Genomic DNA, 19,936 nt, shown 5'->3' with positions numbered 1-19,936 from the left:
AGTAATAATGAATCACAGGGAAAACCTATTCAGGGACGACTGAACAGAATCTCAGGAAGAACTGCAATATTAGGAGTCAGTATACATATCCCCAGATGTGATTACTTTCTTGCAAAAGCAGAATTTAGGACCCTCGTATGGCATGAGAACAATATCCCAGCTGTGGAGCTTTGCAAGTACAATGTTAATTACATGAAATGGAGATTTTTAGCTTTTTTAGTGATCAGAAGTGTTATAGAGATGAAGCCATATATTGTCTTCCTGTAATTTTCTATAACAGTATTTAGTATCTGGATTCAGAGAGTCTATACTTTCTGTTTCTCAGATGTTAAAGTTTGTATCTGTGTATTGTACATGACTCCTGGGGTGCTTGAGGCTGGTGTTTATTTGCACATGTTAGGGAAAAGCAGTAGCTCTTGGCTCTGACATTTATCCTGGCAGAATTTGACTACATTACCTCTGACTGTATTTCAGGGAAGTGCTAACTGATGTGCTTCATCCTATGATGAACAGATCACTTCATTCTGTCTGAGAAGTGAACTTCATAGCTCAAGACCCCTTTAGTTTGAGCCAATCTTTAGTCGTCACAATGACTACTGCACAAAGAGAGCAAGTAAGAGAAAGGGCAAGTAGAGGTTTATTAAAGTTTGCAAAACGGCACTGCGGAATGACTTCCCATTGTTTGTTGATTCCAGTCATGTTAAAGAGCTCACTTAACCTGTAATGAGGCTTTCTTTCGATGACCGGCTTGTTGCTTTAATGTTGTTTCCAGGTCTCCTTAGTTTTATCTGCCCTTCAAGCAGGAAACAAAGGCACACAAGCCTGTATTACTGCGGCTAGTGCCGTGTCTGGGATAATTGCAGATCTGGACACCACTATCATGTTTGCTACTGCTGGAACCCTTAATGCTGAGAACAATGAATCGTTTGCAGACCACAGGTCAGTGTAACTGAAAAAGATGGAAGGGCCTGTGCACAGGGGAACGGTGGAACTGGCAGAAGTAACCAGCATGTGGAGATAAATTTCTACCATTCTAGATTCCCATGAATGAAACTCATGGCAGTGGAGTGAGAAGAGAAATAGGAAAATTGGGATATTGATAGAGGACAGCAAACTTCACTTTTTTAATTTCTATGAGGAAAGAGTTTTAACAAGCTGGGGAACATCTGCTGAGAGCACTTACAACAGAAGACCGCAACTGGAGCACTATTTTGGCTTTTTTTTTTTTTTATTCAAGCTGTCGCATTGCATAGACTACCATGCGCTGTTATTCCAGTAGCGAAAATTAGCTGTCCGTGATGCTGAAGAGGAATCTTCTATATACTTTTTTCCGACAGCTGTTCTTGACTGTCTGGCTGTTTGTCTTGCTAAATCATGCTTATGGTTAATGCTGTTGTGGACAGCAGCAATCGAAACAGCACAGCTATGCCACGCATTTTTCCCTTTGGCAGAGATAAGCCCATTTTCCCTTCAAGTAGCATCTGCCACAAAATAATCCCACAGCATTTTCATCACGTTAAGAGATTTGCAGTATCTGACTGTTATGTCCTTTGCAGTAAAACCCAGGGCTTCACAGCCAAGACACTGACTTACTGCTTCGCAGCCTAGTTGGCTTACGCAACAATTGCATGGCCAGCATTCATTTCCCACCTTGCCAGTTGCTCAAGAAAGAGGAAAGATGCAGTGGTGTGTAAATTGCTGCCATTCTGCAGACTGAAAGCCAGAGATTTTCATACAGGTGTCATTCATTTCTAGGCTGACATTTTATGTGAATATGGTTCTAATTCTCAGTTACCTTGACTCATTTGTGAAGCACATACTCAAAATGGTTTCTTTTTACCCAAATGTTGCTTTGGATTTATTGTCCTGACCTGTCAAAACATGTATATAGTGAGGGGAACTCTGAGTAGGTCCCATTCTCTGTTCCTTTTGCCATTCTTGCTACTGCATTTGTCAAAAAAAAAATGCTGGTAGTTTCCTTAAAATATGCTGATTAAGATGGAGGTTTGACAGATGTTACTTTCTCACAGCATGGCCAGGTTTTCTTTCAGTGTTAAAATGCAATGCTCTCTGCTGCTACTACCCTACCTCATTTTTTTTCAAGGTGGTGTCATTTTAGTAAACTGCCTTGCATCTAGCCCAAAATATAATGCTACTGTTTTAATAGTGGTCTTGTCCCTTTTTTTTTTTTTTTTCCTCCGCTTGCAACCTGGCCTGTGCTATATTATCATGAGTGAACACTGCCATGATGACTTACATCAGCTCTTTTATGTAGCTGTTAGTCACCATAACATAGAAAAACACGTTTTTTTCCTCTTCTCCTTTTCCACTTCCTTCCCTGCTTCCTGTTTTTTTGCTACAGGGAAAATATCCTGAAAACAGCAAAAGCTTTAGTTGAAGATACAAAATTGTTGGTTTCTGGTGCTGCTTCGAGTCAGGACAAACTGGCCCAAGCGGCTCAGTCATCAGCTAACACCATCACTCAACTTGCTGAGGTAGTAAAATTGGGAGCGGCCAGCTTGGGATCCGATGATCCTGAAACACAGGTGAGAGGTTTTAAAATTTTTCTGATACTCTTAAACAAGAGACCAGAGGCAGTTTTCAATTAATAAGACCTTGTGGGACTTCTGCTTTTAAGCAACACAATAGGGTCCTGGGACTTTCCTGGGTTTACTCAGACATCACTCTTTTTTTAGAATACAATCAAGAGGTTAAAACATTGAGTGGAACCAGACAGGTCTTTGTATAACATTTTTGCTTTTATTTCATGGGTGTGTTCCAGCTGGGATGCTTTCGGCAAATTATTTGTCTTATTTTTACTAAATTGTGATTGGACCCCTGACTCATCCCGTTTTTGTTCTAAAGAGTATATATAGAGAGAGTTTATATTGCCAGTTTGAAATTGGTGGATCATGTGTCCTAAATGGATCATTTCTAATAGCTTTAGCACATGATAATGTCACAACAGTTTTTCCATAGCAGCAACGCTTACTTTACCTGGTGCAGCAGAGTTTCAGATGTCTTACACTGCAAGCTGCTGCACAACATAGGCAGTTGGACAACAGAGAATCACATCAGTCAGTGCTGTGTCTCAGGTTCTTTTCTTATTTCCATGGTCAAAAATCTTCTGAGCTACCAAAAGCTAAATAAACTTTTCAGGAAAAGCTAAGACTTCACTTTTATGTAAGTTACAGTGAACTACAAACACGGAGGAATAAGGCTGCTTTCTTAATATTTATAATGCTACAGAAATGCAGTTACTGAGAAGTGATTGTTCCACACCTTTTTTTTTTCCCTGAGCTTTCTCATTTTTCATGCATCTTTCAACATTTTCCTTAACATTAACTCTCTGAATTCCAGCAAAATACTTAAAACATCTGATTTTCTACTAGTGGAAAGGGCAAAGGAGAAGGATTTGGAGGAGTTATTCCAATAATACCATAAGATAATTAACAAGCCTGTTGTAGCGCCTGTATTTGTCGGGGACTTCTGTCTGTGAGCTTGGGTTTAGGGGACAGTATCTCCAGATTTGACTTTTCCTGACTTTAAGGGCAATGAAGTTATTCAGCATTTAGTTCTGTGTAGCCTCTCACAGAGGTTCAACTTCCTTTTCCGTGACAGAACATCTCCCTCTAACACTTAGCCATAGCAAGTACATTTGACCTTTCAGTAGGTGATTTCAGAATTGGTACATAACTGTAGCATTAGACTGTAAGCTTATAATCAATCTGTTTTCTTGCTCTCGTCCCGCTTCCACCCAAAGAGTGGAGAACATGCAGAAAAGTAAACCTCCTCTCAGAGAAGCTCAGAGGAAGGAAATCCTTCCTGAAATCAGCATTTCAAATTCTTCACAGGAAATAGTCACTTTTATAGATTCTGACCAGTTGTATGAAATACTGTAGCTATCAGCGTAGCTTTTTCTCTTCCAGAATGTCACGTGTTTTACTGTAGTAGAGGGAGGGTGGTACTATTTGCGTATCAGTAGTAGATTTTTTTTACCTGTGTTCTAAAAATCACCTCTTCATCCAAGCTACTGATTCTTGCCTGAGGCATATGGCTATTTCTCATTCTTATAGGTTGTCCTGATAAATGCTATCAAGGATGTTGCGAAGGCCCTTTCTGATCTCATTGGTGCTACCAAAGGAGCTGCCAGCAAACCAGCAGATGATCCATCCATGTACCAGCTGAAAGGTGCTGCCAAGGTAAAACCTTATTCTTACATTTTATTTGAAAGTATCTGTGCAATCACACTTGATATACATGCAAAGCTTGGATTTCAGCAATTTCTGATTGCCTGAAATCTTATCTCTTTCTTTGTTTCATTATCATCCGGGGATGATACAGAAAAATAAGGAGATACTGTTGAGTTTCCATGAAACTATCAGGTTTTGTAGGCTGTCCGATGACTTTTGTGTTTTTGATGAAAGAACTTTCTGAATCTTTCTAAAAAGAAACTTCCATATCGGAGGGCAGGCTCTCCTTTATTAATGTTATAGACTAAAATTTATCCAGTATAAAATGGTACCTAAATATACTACATTCTAAACAATGGCATATGCTCAGGATAAGCATGTGACCTCCTCATTTAGACCTTGCAGCTTGGGGAAGGGGGGGAGAAGGGGAGGGAGGGAGGAAAGGAAGGGGAAAAAAAAAAACCCTCCTATGACGCTACCGTAGGATATTATGCATTTCTGACGCCTCTCTCCTAGATCTTTCCAGGTAGTACATAGGTATCAAAGCTCAAAAATCACACGGGTTACACTATACCCATGATATCTGTGCTTTATTTTCCCTGCACCTGAGGTCTATTATGGCATTTGCCTCACAAAGATCTTGTGGCTTGGTGTCTACAAAATATTTCCAGATGTGGAGATCTAGGTGGTATTACTTTTGCTTTCGCATTATGAGAGTGGTGTGGTAGCTTCTGCTTGGCTGGAAGCTCTTCTCGCTCTCATGTCTGTCGCTTACCTGTAAGACCCGTGCCTCTCGTCCTTTCAGAGCACGTGACAGCAGTGTGCTGTTGAGGCAGTACTTGAGAATGACCCATCTAGTCAAGAGAAGTGGCTTCTTGGCTCTTTCTGCTGTGGAGAGCTCTCTGTGTTTTAAGTCATAATTGTCAAGAAGCTGGCCTTTCTATCTCTTCCTTTTTCATTGTAGCTATCATTTTTATGTCAAATTTGTCAAATTTTGTAAAATCTTTGCCAGAACACTCACACTTAAGATGGTATCGCTCTACACCTAGTTGTGCTACATTTCTGCAACTTTCAGGGAGCTTTCAGAAACTGGCCAACAGTAGAGTTGGTATTTAGTCCCTAGTCCCATAACAGGTACAGTTCATTAAGCCTCTTAGGCCCTATTAGAAGTAGTAATGCTACCTAGCTTAATTTGCCTTGCTTCATACCCTGCTGTCTCAGAAAAATGGGAGGAAGGAATCATGTATTTTTGTCTTCACCTCTCTCCAGGTGATGGTAACAAATGTCACATCACTTTTGAAGACTGTTAAAGCAGTAGAAGATGAAGCTACTCGAGGGACAAGAGCTCTTGAGGCCACAATTGAGTACATCAAACAGGAACTCACGGTACAGAACAAAATAGCCATGTATGCTCCTATGCTCAAACCAGCCTGCCCAGGCACTCCTCCTCAAGCTATGCTTTACTGCCTTGCAGTGTGTTGGATGCAATTTGGTTCTCTCTACCTGTTGCAAATCATCTCTGAAAGTACAATTACAATGCCAGTTCAGCCTATCTACTTTCAGACGTTACCAGTCTCTGCTTTGAGATTTGAGATGCTACCGTCATGTACAATTCTGGAAGCAACTGCTTCTTTGTTCTTTAGACATTAAGCTTTCACTACAGATACTCTTTTCTGAGTACAATGCTGTTCACTTTTTTTGATCCTGTCTTTGGTAATGTCTCCTCAGCATCATAGCCATATTGCACCTGCAGTTTAATCTTGTTTCTATTTTTCCTTTATTATGAAATTATACTACCAGTGATACATAGCCTGCTATCTGATATTCTGTCTGAGCAGGAATTAACAATAGCATGGCATTCTTTCCCAAATTAGGTGTTAGACCATGACAATTGTTTTCCTTCCTCTTTAAGGTATAAAAGTATAGCTTCCAGATGTAGCTTTCAGGTTTTTTTTTAGTAATACACTGCTCAGTGACTTAAATTAATACCTGCATGTTTGTGAAGAAGCCTGATTTTTTTTTTTTCCTTCCTTTACTTACTTTACTTTTTTATAAAAAAAAAAACCTAGAGGCACAGACTTCAGCAGAAAATATTTTATTGTATAGTCTGTGGATTACCAATTCTTACACTGTAACCACACTGGCACAGTTTTGACTTGTCAGGTGCTCTCCATAAAACATCTGTTTTCGTTGTGTGAGCAATGCTGTTGTAATGAAGAAATAACCCGGGGTTTGGGGGGGGCACGTCATATCTGTATATAGTTGTTGGGAATTCATACAGTGTCTGCAGTGGTAAAAACTCCTGGTTCAGTATCTGATCAGAAATGTTCTGTACAGTATCTAGTGCACGTTACTGTCGTGTATCCTCATGAAGGCCTGGCTAAGTTACATTCCTTTCTATAACTCTGATCTAAAACCTGTCCGTATCTGTCATTGAAAGATTGTGCATTATCACATCTGCTTTCTCCATCTGGTTGGTGTCTCTTTGAAACGTTCCTCCTCTTCCTTTTCGTTTTGTCAGCATTGCTCAGGAATGGGTCTGTGGTGGTGGTGGTGTCGTCTTTTTCACGGGCAGAAAAGTGGAGTACTAGGAGATGGTCGAGAGGAACCGAGGATGGCACGTATGTGCTGAAGGAAATGCATCAAGGTTGACCTGGAACTCCAGGGACTGAATCTGAGCAACGTTGAGAGATGTCCTTTTACATATTTAACTAGACTTTATTTTTTAACATCGCTTCCATTTCTGGAGAGAGAAAGTAAAAAACTGATGAACTGGAAGCACGGGATAGACCAGGCTCATTTTTGTCCAGACATTTGGCTTCTGTAACCACTAGCCTGCTTAGGTTGCACTGTGTGTAGTCAAGAAACCTCTCCTGATTAATTGTGTGCTCCAAATTGCCCTTTCACAGTAAAAGAATGGCAAGCAAATACAGGCTAAAGCTTGGGAAAAGGAAATACAAGATAAAAATGTTACCCAGCTCTTCTTACCTACATCTCACCACAGTTCATGTATCCCAGTATTCATGAGTAGTGTGTACTGTCAGATAATTTGAACTATTTTCACACGATTCACCCTACAAAATTATATCTTTAGGTTTCTAAGGGAGACTGAGTATAGCATAAAAGGCAACACTCCATCTCCACCTTTTTAAGAGACATTTGAATATTTTAGCAATGTTCTTGGTCTGTCCTGCACTGTGCTATCAACAAGGGCTTGGTAGGGCCCAGCCTTTGCAGGGGAAAGATCTCCTCATGTGAGTAGAGCAGCCTAAGCAGCAGTCAGGATGAAAAAAGAATGTAATTAAAGGAATAGTAATTCTTTCAGTCCTGTAACACTCTGAACAGCAGTCTGTAACAAACTGTCATCCATTAGTTAAATGGCAGATGAGATGAATGGGTTAACTTTTTTTTTGTGTGCTTCCCTCAGCTTATTGTCTCTCTGTGCTGTCTGTAGGTGAGCAGGCTTATCAGGGCCAGGCTTATGACAAGCAAGAATGATATTCAAGTACTCCAGATAGGTTTCTAATTTCCTGCTGTTCGAAGGCTGCTTCCACTTGCTGTCTCTTTCTCCCGGTTGTTCTGCTTTGACTTGAATTGTATCAGCTTTCCTTCTGCTTTCACTTTTAGGTGTTTCAGTCAAGTGAGGTTCCAGAAAAGACATCATCACCTGAAGAATCAATCCGGATGACGAAAGGAATCACCATGGCAACTGCCAAAGCTGTTGCAGCTGGGAACTCATGCAGACAGGAGGATGTGATTGCTACAGCAAATCTGAGCCGCAAAGCAGTAGCTGACATGCTAACAGCTTGTAAGGTAAAGATTCACTTCCTTGCCTAAGATTGATTTTATTTTTTTTTTTGTACGCCTCTAAATCCCTTCAGTGTTACAGTTTTTGTTCAGTTTCTTTGTATTAATGCTCTACTTTTCAGATGAGAAAGTTAACGGTTATGAAAATTTTAAGGGAATGTCTCTCTCAGAAAGGGTTTTCTGTGCTATGCACGAAAAAAGAAACAGCACTAATATTGACTATTTTCTTTTTGTGAAAATGAGAAGTTTTATTTGACCTGAAATTTCCTAGTTTTCAGTCTCCTATTAAACTGGAAGACAAACAATCTGTGCAAGTAATAGAATATATGAATAATCCTGTGGTCACAAATATGATTTCAGTATTTCTAGGAACAGTGAAAGGAATGGTGAAAGGAACCACTCAGGTCTATTTTTAGTAGTCTTTTCCCCCCTTAATGAAACCTGTCAGTTTGCTCAGTTTCTTCTGTGCTTTTCAAAAATGTGCTTTGCCTTTGCACTAAAAATATTGATACCCTGTTTTCTACACTTGCTTGAGCTAGACAACTTGAAAAACTGACCTGCAAAACTGGGGGGAAAGTATGTGTCATATAAATGGCTACTAAGCCATTTGGCTTTGTTCTGAAGATAAAAAAGATCTAGGCATAAATTTAAAAAAAATGGGATTATGAAGATCTCATTCCTTTTGGTCCTCAGTAGTAACACAGAAGTGCCTTTTCCTGTAAATTATATTTGTTTTCTTTTGCCTTTACATGTATGAAAGATGACAGTGAAATAATGGTGCTCTGTGAGGTGTCTGATTTTCAATATTTGGTCAAATCCTAACTTTCTACATCAGCCCTAGACTATTTTTTAGGCTAATACTGCCCAGGTGGAAGGGTTAATTTTGTTTTTAAAATTACTCTCTTACAAAAGTACAAGTTCTAATATAACTTAGAATTGGATTTATACAAAACTACTGAATGAAACTTTTTATTTTGACTTAGTTTTCTGACAGTTTTTAGTGTCTGACGTCCTTGACCACTTTGCATTCTTCAAATTTTTATTCTGTTCTCTCCACTTCATAAACTCAGAAGGTCAACAAAACAAAGCAGCTCTAATTTGCATAGGAAAATTAAACAAGTGTGCTACTTACTTGAGAACTACTGTGGCCTAATATGTCTTAGGTACTATCCAGTTAATTGAAACTTCTAAGGCAGGCAAAGAACAGCTCATAGTTGTGCAACATTCTGACAAATCAATTTAGGGATGATTTCAGATGCTGAGGCACACTAAACATCCTTTGTTATTTGGAAGTGGCTAGTGCAGACACATTTTTGCTTCAGTCTCTCCAAACAGGCAGCAAACTCTCAGGAACAGTATCCTCTGTTTCCAAAAATGTTATAAACACACTCACATACACAATATACAGCCCAATATGTAATTTAGAACATGTAATTATGAGCATTCATCTTTTTATGTTTACATTTGCTCCCACTTAATTTGATGGGTTTGTAGTTCATGCATTGCAAGCGGCTGACAGGTGAAACTTTCTGCAACCTGAACAATGGAGGTCTGGGATGCTGGAAAAGCATTTGTGATCTCCCAGGGAATCACCCTCACAAAGCAAGCAATCCTCAGAAGGAAAATGGCTGGGAATCATTTTACTTAACCTGTATTGATACACTGACAAGGAGTAAGATCTAGTTTTATCTTGTCTAGCTTTCCTAAAATGGAGAGTGGAGTAAGAGTCTCCAGGTATACTAATTCTATGCACTATCTAAAATGTATTACAGAATAGCCATGACATTCAACAAAGCTTTTAAATATACAGTTAGTACCAGATTTTATTTATAAAATCCTGTTTCTACAAATTTTGCTCAGAGACTTAGAAATTTTATGCCATTAATTTCTACAAATTGTTTACCATACATGGCATCTCCATGATATTCACATCCTTGAATTTTAGGGGTAGGAGCCAGCAATCTCAGCCTCACTGTGCTGTAAAAGCTGTCCAATGCAGTGCAACTTGGGTTTTGTGATATTTGACAAATACTGGAGGGGTTTCCAGTGTGATTAAGCTAGTCTGTACAATAAACACTAACAAATAATCAGATTTTGATGTCCTTTGGGCTAAGACAAAAGTGCATGTATATGATCTATGATAGAATTGTATAGAACATAGCTCAGACTTCCCTGGTGTCAGGAATTTAAATTTAAATTCTCTTTCATTGCCAGCAGCCTAAGGCAAGTAGTATAAGGGATTTGACTTATTAGCAGTTATATATATGCTTGTGCTTGTTCTGCTATACATGAATTTACAGTGCTCATTACTAATTCTATGCTTATAAGTAGATGCCATTTCAAAAGACAGTGAGGTTGATTTCTGTGGGATATAATGAACCAAGACAACTCTCATTAAAGTCAGTGGAAACACTGTAATTACATTTACAGAACGTTAGAGCTGGCCCTAAGAAAATAACAATTTCTGTCTTTATTACCTATTTGTATAAAGCAATGACTATGCAGTAAGTAACCTGTGCATAATATCACTATTTTTAATGATTGCTGTTGGAAAGGAAGCAGGTATGAAACGTCCATCAAAAGCATAGAAAATAATGGAATGAGTAATGACTTAGGTCATTACATAGCCACTAGATTGAGGGAAACGATTATTCACATTTTCTCAGCACTCATTAGACTCCATCTAGAATACTGTGTCCAGTTCTGGGCTCCCCAAAAGAAGGGCACTGATAAAACCAGACCGAGCTCAGCAGAGCCTACCCAGACAGTTGAGGCTGGAGCACAGACCCTGTGAGAAGATGCTGAAGAGCTGCCTGTTCAGCCTGGAGAAGAGATGGCTTTGAGGGGACCTCAGAAACCTGCCAGGAGATTGGTGAGAGGAGACAGTGCTGGGCTATTTACTTGAGGTGCACAGCAGGGGAACAAAACACAGTGGTCAAAAATTGAAACATGGGAACTTCCGATTACTGTGGGGACAATTAAGCACTGGGATGGGTGCCCAAAGAGGATATGAAATCTCCATCTTTGGAGGTTTTCAAAGACTTAAGTAATCTGGTCTGAATTTAATGCTGACCCAGCTTTAGGTTGGACTGTGTGAATTCTCTAGGTTCCTTCAAACAGCACTGGTTTTTTGACTCTGACTATCTCAGTACATTTTACCTCCACGAGTTATTCATGAGTGCTGATAGACTAGTAGTTCCAGCATTAGAGTCAAGTCGTGCTTGCTGCCTTACTGTTTTGAAAGCACATGAAGAGAAAATGAGGGCTGATAGTGAAGAGAAGCCTCGGCGTGAGGAAATAAATGTGTATTCTGGTTCTTTGGACATATGTTTCAGTTTGAGATGCTTTGGCAGCCTTTCTGTGCAAGTCTGGAAAAGTAAACATTTCAGTTGCAAGTCCTAACTGGTGTAGTGACATTTCTGTTGGGATGTTTCTGGGTTACAAAAATGTCTTCCTAAAATTACTTTATCACCTCTTCAATGTGCTGCGAAGTATACAGTTTAAGACTCATTGAACCTTAAAAATGCTCCCAAAATATTCTGATATCAGTCTTGGCTATGTATGCAAAGCACAAAAAGAAGTTTATATTTCTTTCCTACAGATGTTTGCTCTAACTGCATGTGAAACAATAATATCTAACTGTGGAAGAGGCATATTAGGATGCTTATAATGTATTCATACAAAAACACTAGAGGATCCTTCTGCCCTACTGGAAAATGAAAAATAAGCTGCTCTGGATTTTGGGGGGCTTCTGGAGCTTGTTTAGAGTATGCTGAAGATGGGGAAAATCCTATCCTGTATTCTCCCATCTCCTTTCCCTTCAGATTATTTTTTGACAAGATGAAGAGATGGAGGTGGCTAATGAGAGCCGTTTCCATGCTCTGCTGATCTTGAACTTCCCGGCAGAGGGAGCCCATAGACCAGGTCCAGGCCCAGCTGACAACAGCACTCGCTCGGGATGTTGAGGGTTGCAGGAAGGACTCCAAATAAATGAGCAGTGAGATAATCCCCCATCCCAATGGAAGATATGAGGCTGCAGGAGTGGAAGGAGTTGTTCTGTGAGAGGAAATGCTAATTTTTAAGGTTTTTAGGAAGTCTCACTTGTCAACAACTAGCACTTATGTTCAGTAAAAAAATTCCCTATAAGTTTATTTTAGAATATACAAGGCTTGAGGAGACTGCAGTTTTCACTTTTTAATAAAAATAAAATGATTGAATTAGTCAGGCTTATGTCAGATGTCAGACATTATACTTTGTGGAAATACTTAAGAAGTCAGAGAACTGATTCTGCTGCTTCTCTGCATTTAAACAGATGGTTCCGGCACTGCCTATTGCGATGTTAAATCCCTATGTCAAGCTAAAGCCATTAATAAGCTTTTACGTACAGTGTGTTACAAGATAACCAAAAGCAGCTAATGCTTTTTTTGGGTGGGTGGATTGTTTGGTTGGTTTGGGTTTTGTCTCTCTCATGTAGAATAACAATATCCCGGCACTTCCATAGAACTTTTCATCTGCTGTTTGCAAAGCTTTTTATAAGGAACAAACTGTTATCTTTGTCTTGAGGAATGGAGAGGGAAAAGTGAGACACCCACATTCAACCCATGCGCTGGGCTGGTGGTTGACCTCTCATTGGCCAAAAGTCTTCTGAGGCCAGCCCAGTGCTTTGGTCTCTAAATTAGATGGCCATTTCTGCTTTCATTCCTTGATGGTGGGCTGTACAGGCTTACAATAAAAAAATGGGTTTGGCCTGTTTCTAACCCGTAAGATGTAAATGGTCATTTATGGGTGACAAATCTACACTTACAATTTCTATTTTTGTTGGTATTAGTAAAAAAGAAGAGCCACAATAGCATAACCTTTGCACTGTAGAACAGTATATAGGCCACCCAAGAGCCCATTCCAGCCCCAAGATGTTTTCCAAGTGATGTATTTTCATCAGAAGAAATCATGGTTCTTCGAGGGTTTCTCTATTTGCTCTCAACTGGCAGAAAGAAGTAGTACTGCTGCTGACAATACCTAAGGAAGGACATAAGAAAGACTGCAGATGCACACCCAGACAGGAGGATGTGCTGATAAAAGGAAAAGTGTTCCCAATGCCATTCTCAGAACTGGAGCTCTGCTGGTGTTTGAGTGCAGTTTGCTTACACCTTTACAACAGAAATGGCTGGCCTTCAAGCTCAAATGTCATTTGCACGTTATGAAAAAATTGCTTCCCTTCTCTTTCCCTTAACTTCTCTGTGTTGACCTTCTCTTGTGGGAGCAGTTTTGGGGTACTAATATTGTTTTACCTCCTCAGCAAGCATCATATCACCCAGATGTGAGTGAAGAAGTTCGAGAGAGAGCCCTGCGCTTTGGAACAGAATGTACACTGGGATACTTGGAACTCCTGGAACATGTTCTCCTGGTAAGGAGTCATCTGCAGGCACATACTGGATCCCTTCCAAGAAGAATAATCTCTCTGACCTCTTGCTATAGTGGCTCCGAGTGACACATTTTTATCAGTTTGTCACAAGATCATGAACAGTTTTGTTATTCAGGAAACGCAATCTAGAGTAAACTCGGTACTTCAGCTCAAACTGTGAGACAGGAGGAAGACTGGAAGTACTTAAATGAAACTGAGTTCTGGATCAGATCTGGAGGCAGTACAGGTCCTGACCTAAAAATTGTCACTGACAATTGAAATAAGACAGTTCAGCATTCTTCTAAACTCACTTAAGCCTTACACATATTAGGCACACTCCTGTCCCCCAGACCAAGGAGATTATGTAATCTTTATGAAACCACTTTTACATGCCTTTTGTAGTCCTGATTGCAGGAAAATGAAGCACCTATTCAATGCCATCCCAAAACCCCAAGCCAGCACTGCCTCACTCTCCAACTCATGCCAGACATGACACACAAAAAGCTCTGCATAAAACTTCTTCTAACTCAAATACAAACTCATGAATCCTGCTGTCAGTTGTTTTTTCTTGACCATACGTAATTATCACATAATATATTGTTCTGTTGCTAGTACATTTGTAGGAAGCAATAATGTGTGTTTGAACTAACATTTGTGAGATACTGAAGTTTCTGGAGGTGACTTAATCAGCAATCAGCTTCATGGATGCCCAGAGATTTAAGTGGCTTTAAACTGACATGTTAAAGTCTCTGAAACTGAAATTTGCAGCCACTAACTGCAGATTAGCAAATCCAAGTCAGCTTTACTGCTGGGAATACAGCATGTCTGATCATTTATATCAACTCATTGAAATATATGTAACATACAAGTCAAGTCACAGTTATGCTTGTCACTAGCACGGAAAATAGTTCAAGAAAGATTGAAGTTGTTAATGTAATTCCTACAGCTGCATAGCAGTAAGTAATTTAGCATTAGATGTGCAATCCATTTTTAGTTTAGAAGTACGTTGGGGAATTTTTCAGATTTGGTCTCCTGATGTCAGTCATTGTACTTGTTTCAAGCTATGCCAGAGAAGACCAAAGATTTGAGTCATTTTTTTCGTTTTATTTTTCTGTCTTTGTTTAAGTCCAATAAGGCAGAACAAACCTTTCTTACCTTAAGCTGCTGTACTTTCAGGGCCCTAAAGCCATGAGAAAATTCTCCCCCCTCAATGTTTACTGCCTTAGAAAACTGACTCTGACCCAGATTACAACCACAATTGAAGAGCATAATGCCTGCATGGAAAAAAAGATGGATAGAATGGTAACTTCATGTTGATTCTGCTGAAGTCTGTCTAGAACTAGACACATACATACATAGTACATCCATTCTGTGCTCTATAAATGTAAAGAGGATCTGGAAAGTATATGAAATAAGATCACTTTTGGAGGAGCATTGAACCAAGTAAATGACAGACTTTTTGCTCTAGGGGCTTTTCCCCTCTTTCTCCTGACTTCTCACTCGGGAGTTGGGGCAGGGACACAGTCTAGATGTAATCCAAGTGATTTGTTCTGTTATTACCTGAGCTGTTCTCCTGCCATACACAATCTTGCTAATTTAACATCCTAGCTTAGATTTGTTTCACTCCAACAAAAGAAAATGAAAGCAAGATGGTTTCAGCGTGAGATAATCCTGTTGCTTCCTGATCCCTGTTAGTGTGGTAGTTTAGAACCTCTAGGTCTACAATCTCATTTAATTTATAACCTCCAGAAACGCAGATCATTTCAGATCAGACATCTCTTTATTAGTCCACATGGACCTTGTAATACAATTGTTAGTAAGTTTAGTCATGCCCATGGTAGTCAGGCTAGGGATGATTGCACGGATGTCTCAACACAGGGGTGCCAAGGAGTATTATTCAGCAGCCATATTTCTTTGAAGATGATACTTTTTAGGTGCAAGAGTTGTCAGATGCAATATCTAAGATTTCTCAAGCCAGTGTATTGATTTGTGCAGAGGTTGCATTGGGCAAGTGGCACAAAACTGACTTAATTGCTCAAAGGAATATTCCTCTCATCACCTAGCTAGGGTTAGGGCATGGGAATACACTAATTAAAGCTGTTGGACATGCACAAATTAGTGTAAAACAACTTCAAAGTTGTACTCTAAGCAATGTTAAAGGCTGACCTACCCTCCTACATATTCGTATGCTCCATCTCAGTCAGTATTGATGCATGCTGAGTTGAGGGGAAGTCTGAAGCTTTTGTTGTTCTCATGCCATGACAGTACATGACTCTGCAGGGGATGAGAATCTGCTGTGAGTTCTAAATTGGCTTTAAAACAATGCAGTTTGCTAACTACCTAGTTGTAAATTTGCATCCATTTGTTCAATTCCAACATTGTCACCACTGTCATATATAGCACTAGTGTCAGTTGCTGGAGCAGAAAATGTCATTCTTTGCTATAGTCCTGAGTATAACCCTTGAGATGCTCAATGCTCAATGTCCACCATACTAAGGGATTCTGCAGTGTGTAAACCTTGGTGTTGTGGTTTGAGCTCAGAGGGCAACTGAGCACCACACAGCTCCTCACTCCCACTTCCCTCACAACGCTGGGAAGGAGGGAAGCAAGAGACCCAGGAACTGATAAGGATACTGACCCAGGAACTGATCAGATAATGGCAGGGAGGGATGATCTCATCCTTTAAGGCAGGCAAAACCCAGAGTCATTAGGGGAAGAAAAAAGAACATAAATTTAATACAGACACTAACACCAACAGACAGAGTAGGACCATGAGAAGTGTTACCACATCCTGAAAACACCTTTCCCCACCCCTCCCTTCTTCCCAGGCTCAGCTTTGCTCCTGATATCTCTACCTCCTTCCCCGCAGGGAGTCGGGGGTGCGGTCAGTCCTGGCGCTTCTTCCACCTCGGGGAGAGGGAAACTCCTGGCATTCCTCCCCTGTGCCAGCGCAGCCCCCTCTCACAGGAGACAGTCCTCCACAAACCAGCTCCGGCACGAGTCACTCCCACGGGTGTGTGGGTCATCCCTGCATGTTGCGATCCTCCCAGCGCCGAACTACAGCAGCAGGGCCTTCTTCCCACAGGGTCCCCCCGGCCTTCTTCGGGTGCAGTCGCCTGCCCCTGCGTGGGGCCCCCCCAGGCTGCAAATCGGCATCTGCTCCTCCGGTGACAGGGTGGGCAGAGGGGGCGGCCCTGCCCTGGCGCACCTCCCCCCTTCTCCTCCATCCTTACATTGACCTCGGTGTTCACAGATGTTCTCCTCCCAACTGCTCCTCACAGCTCCCACCACTCCTCCCAGTTATCACAGAGGCGCAGTTAATTGGCCTGGCCTTGGTGCAAAGGTGGGTCTGACCTGGAGCCAGGGGAGCTTCGAGAAGCTTCTCACAGCTACCAAAAACCCCCGCCACTCACTCAAACCAGGACACTTGGTTATAATGGTATTGTGACATTTTGTTAGTATTGCAGATTGCTTAACTATTGAGGATTCATGTACTTCTGTTTACTATGTTGTTCCTGTTCAGGAGAAGAATTCAGCTTCACTGTTTGAATATCTGGCTCTTTTCCATTTGAAGAAGCACAGTTTAATACTTGATGCAAATTCAGTTCAGAGCTGTCTTTCTTTCCCTTCTATATAAGGGTCTTGCCCAGGGTTGGCATTTCCATTGTGTTCACCATTACTGTTTTTTTTCCAGAACGGGCAACTAGCACTAGCTTGCAGAACTCTGTAATTCTATTTCTTAGAAATAGTGAACAGCTAGTTAATACTAGAAAATCAGCTCCTCTCCAGCAGTCTAGAAAGTCTAAGCCTGATGCATAAGTATAATGACTATAATATCTGAGAATGGAATGCTAGAGCTGCATATTCCTCCCACATACTCACACATCCGTCTCTGTTTTGGAGAATTCTGTCCTAGTTTTAGTACTGAGAACTTCCAGACGATATTGTCAGTTCCTGTGGAAATGTAAGGCAGAGCCACTTTCCCAGTATGCATCAGACATTGCAGTGTAAGCTTTTGCTCCTAGTGGTTCATTGACAATTGTATTTCTCTCACTGGACTCATGTATTCTCTCAGCTGATTGCTGTATAAATAAATCTTTCATTAGTATGCCTTGGGAATGTTCCAGCATTCTCTGGAATATGCATTATTACATTTTATCTTTTTCTCTAGATCCTTCAAAAACCAACTCCAGAACTAAAGCATCAGTTGGCCTCTTTCTCCAAGCGGGTTGCTGGTGCTGTTACAGAGCTCATCCAGTCGGCAGAAGCGATGAAAGGTGAGTTGGGCAGCCCGGCTACCAGTACAGTGTGCCTTTTACTCCAGAGATGATGATCTGTCATATTTTTAGTTTAAAACAAAACCAAAAACTAACAAAATCCCTTTTAGTATGTTCTAGGTGTCTTGGTGCCACCTACTTCCATTCTTTTAATTTCTCAGATGGTATTCACTTGTGCACAGTAAACATGTCTCTTTGACCCTCTCCCACTACCTATGGTGGGTCATAAGTCATCTGTAAATCATGTGGCCTTTCCACATGGAACCGTCAAGCAGAGCACTCAAGAGCCACAGTAGCAGAAAACAAAATACAGTATCACTCCTCTTGAACTGGTTCCTTTCCTTACACTCATGTTTGTTCAGTCAAGTCCTTTGCTTTGCAGTGACAGTTGCTTTCCAACTTCAAATAAAAGGGGATACTATCATCTTACTGAATTAATACTCAGCCTCTAGCGATGATGTCAATTTTAGGCCTACAGTACTTACAGTCCTCTGTCCGGGTCCTGCCCTGACAAGGTATGTTAATGAAACAATGAAAATTGTGGTCTGGATGATTTCCTGAACTCTTAGAATTGAACAACTTGTGGACAACTGTAAATTCAGCACTCAAATAAGCACTCAAATAAACAGTGAATTCCATTCCTTAGCAGAAGTTCACTGTTCTTAAAACAGATGAGTGGTATTTTTCTCAGATACTTCCTTAAGTAAATTTTTATCGAGTGATGCTCATGAACTCTTAGGATGCCAGTTCTAACATTCTGCATTTTAAATGAGATGAATACCTAAGGGTGGTGGTATTTAATATTAGACCACTACTGCTGAAGCACATCTATTACCAGATTTACTGGGAACTTCAGTCTAAAAGAATCTTCACAGCCATCAGAAGGGCATATGAGCACTCTAATCTCATAGGTAATAGAATGCTACAGTAAAATATTTTTAATAAAGCACTGTAATTACTTTTTTTTTTAATTCTGTCCCCCTGCCTCCCCAACAAAGGCTTCCAGTAAATTCATATTTGTTCCATCATTCTTTGCTAAGCTAGGCCAGAGAACACTATACTCATTTTTCTGATATTCCGTGTAATATAAACTGCAGGTTTTCCTCAGTTATTTCCTGCTTTTATCAGTCCACATTCCTTGGAAAAGAGCCCTGACTAAACACTTTACATATATGGGAATCCCTTATTATTTTTTTAAGTTTTTTTTTCCTCTATGTCTTAATATAGTTACTCTGTTTCATGTAACAGTGATCTACTTATGCTTTTTCCCTGTTTCAGGTAAATTTATTGAATTCTTCAGCCTTTTCTTCACTCTTTCTTATGTTTCGAAATTTATGTTTTCATTTGCTAACAAGCCAAGCCAATATCAGAATTTTTCTATTCCCTAAATGCTTTTTAAAAATCTTTTTATTGTTCTCATCTTTGGAGATATTTATTAATTTCCAGTAGTTTTTGCATTTTAATTTATTTTAATTCATTAATTTTAAAATTAATGAACTAAATTTAAAACTAAAATAATTTAAATTTAATTTATTTTAATTCATTAAAATAAAAATTCACTTTTTCTTTTTTTTTCACTTACTGCCTGTAGGGGATTTTTTTTAATTCACTTTAGAAGCTTTTTTGCAGAAAGTAAAATGTTTTTTAACCATTCCCAATTTTCATTCTTAATTTTCATGTATAGATACATGATAAAATTCTGTCTCCTAATTTAGCATGTAAAAGTTTTTAGCTTTGTGGAATGTTTTTCTTTGAAGACGAACTGCCACATTTCACAAGTTTGGTTTTGACTGTGTTTATGCATGCTACCTGTATCACAATTTTTTTTTTCTCTGTGTATTTGCCAATATTAAGGTTTAATACAGAATTCTTTCATCTTGTACACCATCTGATCTGAGAAATTGTGTTTGGTAATGTTTTAATATTTGATATAAAACACATATATACATACTATATAGGGATTAGCAGCATGAAACGTAGCTCACTAGGATGACAGTACCACGTACTTCAGCTTTCTCCCAGCGCATCATAAATAGGAGCCAATCATTTTGTATTCTCCTGTGATTTGGTCATCCATAGCCAGAAATTGCCTCATTCTTTAGCTGGTGCAGTGCTGATCCATAAGCATTCAAGGTTATTTCCTTTGATGTTTGATGAATCAGACATGGGTTATGCTGTTCCTCATGCAAAGTGCCGCTATCCTTCTCTCCAGTCGCTCTTCCGTAATAAAAATTAATGTTTCAGTTGATATTTGAATA

At 39.8% G+C, this 19,936-nt stretch overlaps 1 protein-coding gene across 8 annotated transcripts in view; it reads left to right on the top strand.

Moving 5' to 3' along the window:
- Positions 1 to 19,936, top strand: part of TLN2 (talin 2) — a 209,931-nt gene that overhangs the window by 169,681 nt on the left and 20,314 nt on the right. For all 8 annotated transcript variants that reach the window (XM_074838031.1, XM_074838029.1, XM_074838033.1 and 5 more), the window contains 7 exons: positions 773 to 939; positions 2,363 to 2,546; positions 4,077 to 4,202; positions 5,463 to 5,579; positions 7,821 to 8,006; positions 13,297 to 13,404; positions 17,573 to 17,678. In XM_074838031.1, the coding sequence (XP_074694132.1) occupies positions 773 to 939; positions 2,363 to 2,546; positions 4,077 to 4,202; positions 5,463 to 5,579; positions 7,821 to 8,006; positions 13,297 to 13,404; positions 17,573 to 17,678 (994 nt within the window). The remainder of the gene's footprint in view (positions 1 to 772; positions 940 to 2,362; positions 2,547 to 4,076; positions 4,203 to 5,462; positions 5,580 to 7,820; positions 8,007 to 13,296; positions 13,405 to 17,572; positions 17,679 to 19,936) is intronic.

This window comes from Strix aluco, chromosome 12 (genome assembly GCF_031877795.1).
Source record: "Strix aluco isolate bStrAlu1 chromosome 12, bStrAlu1.hap1, whole genome shotgun sequence".
Classification (NCBI taxonomy): Eukaryota; Metazoa; Chordata; class Aves; order Strigiformes; family Strigidae; genus Strix; species Strix aluco.
The sequence above is the reverse complement of the archived record's forward strand: the minus strand, read 5'-3'. Positions and strand labels throughout refer to the sequence as shown.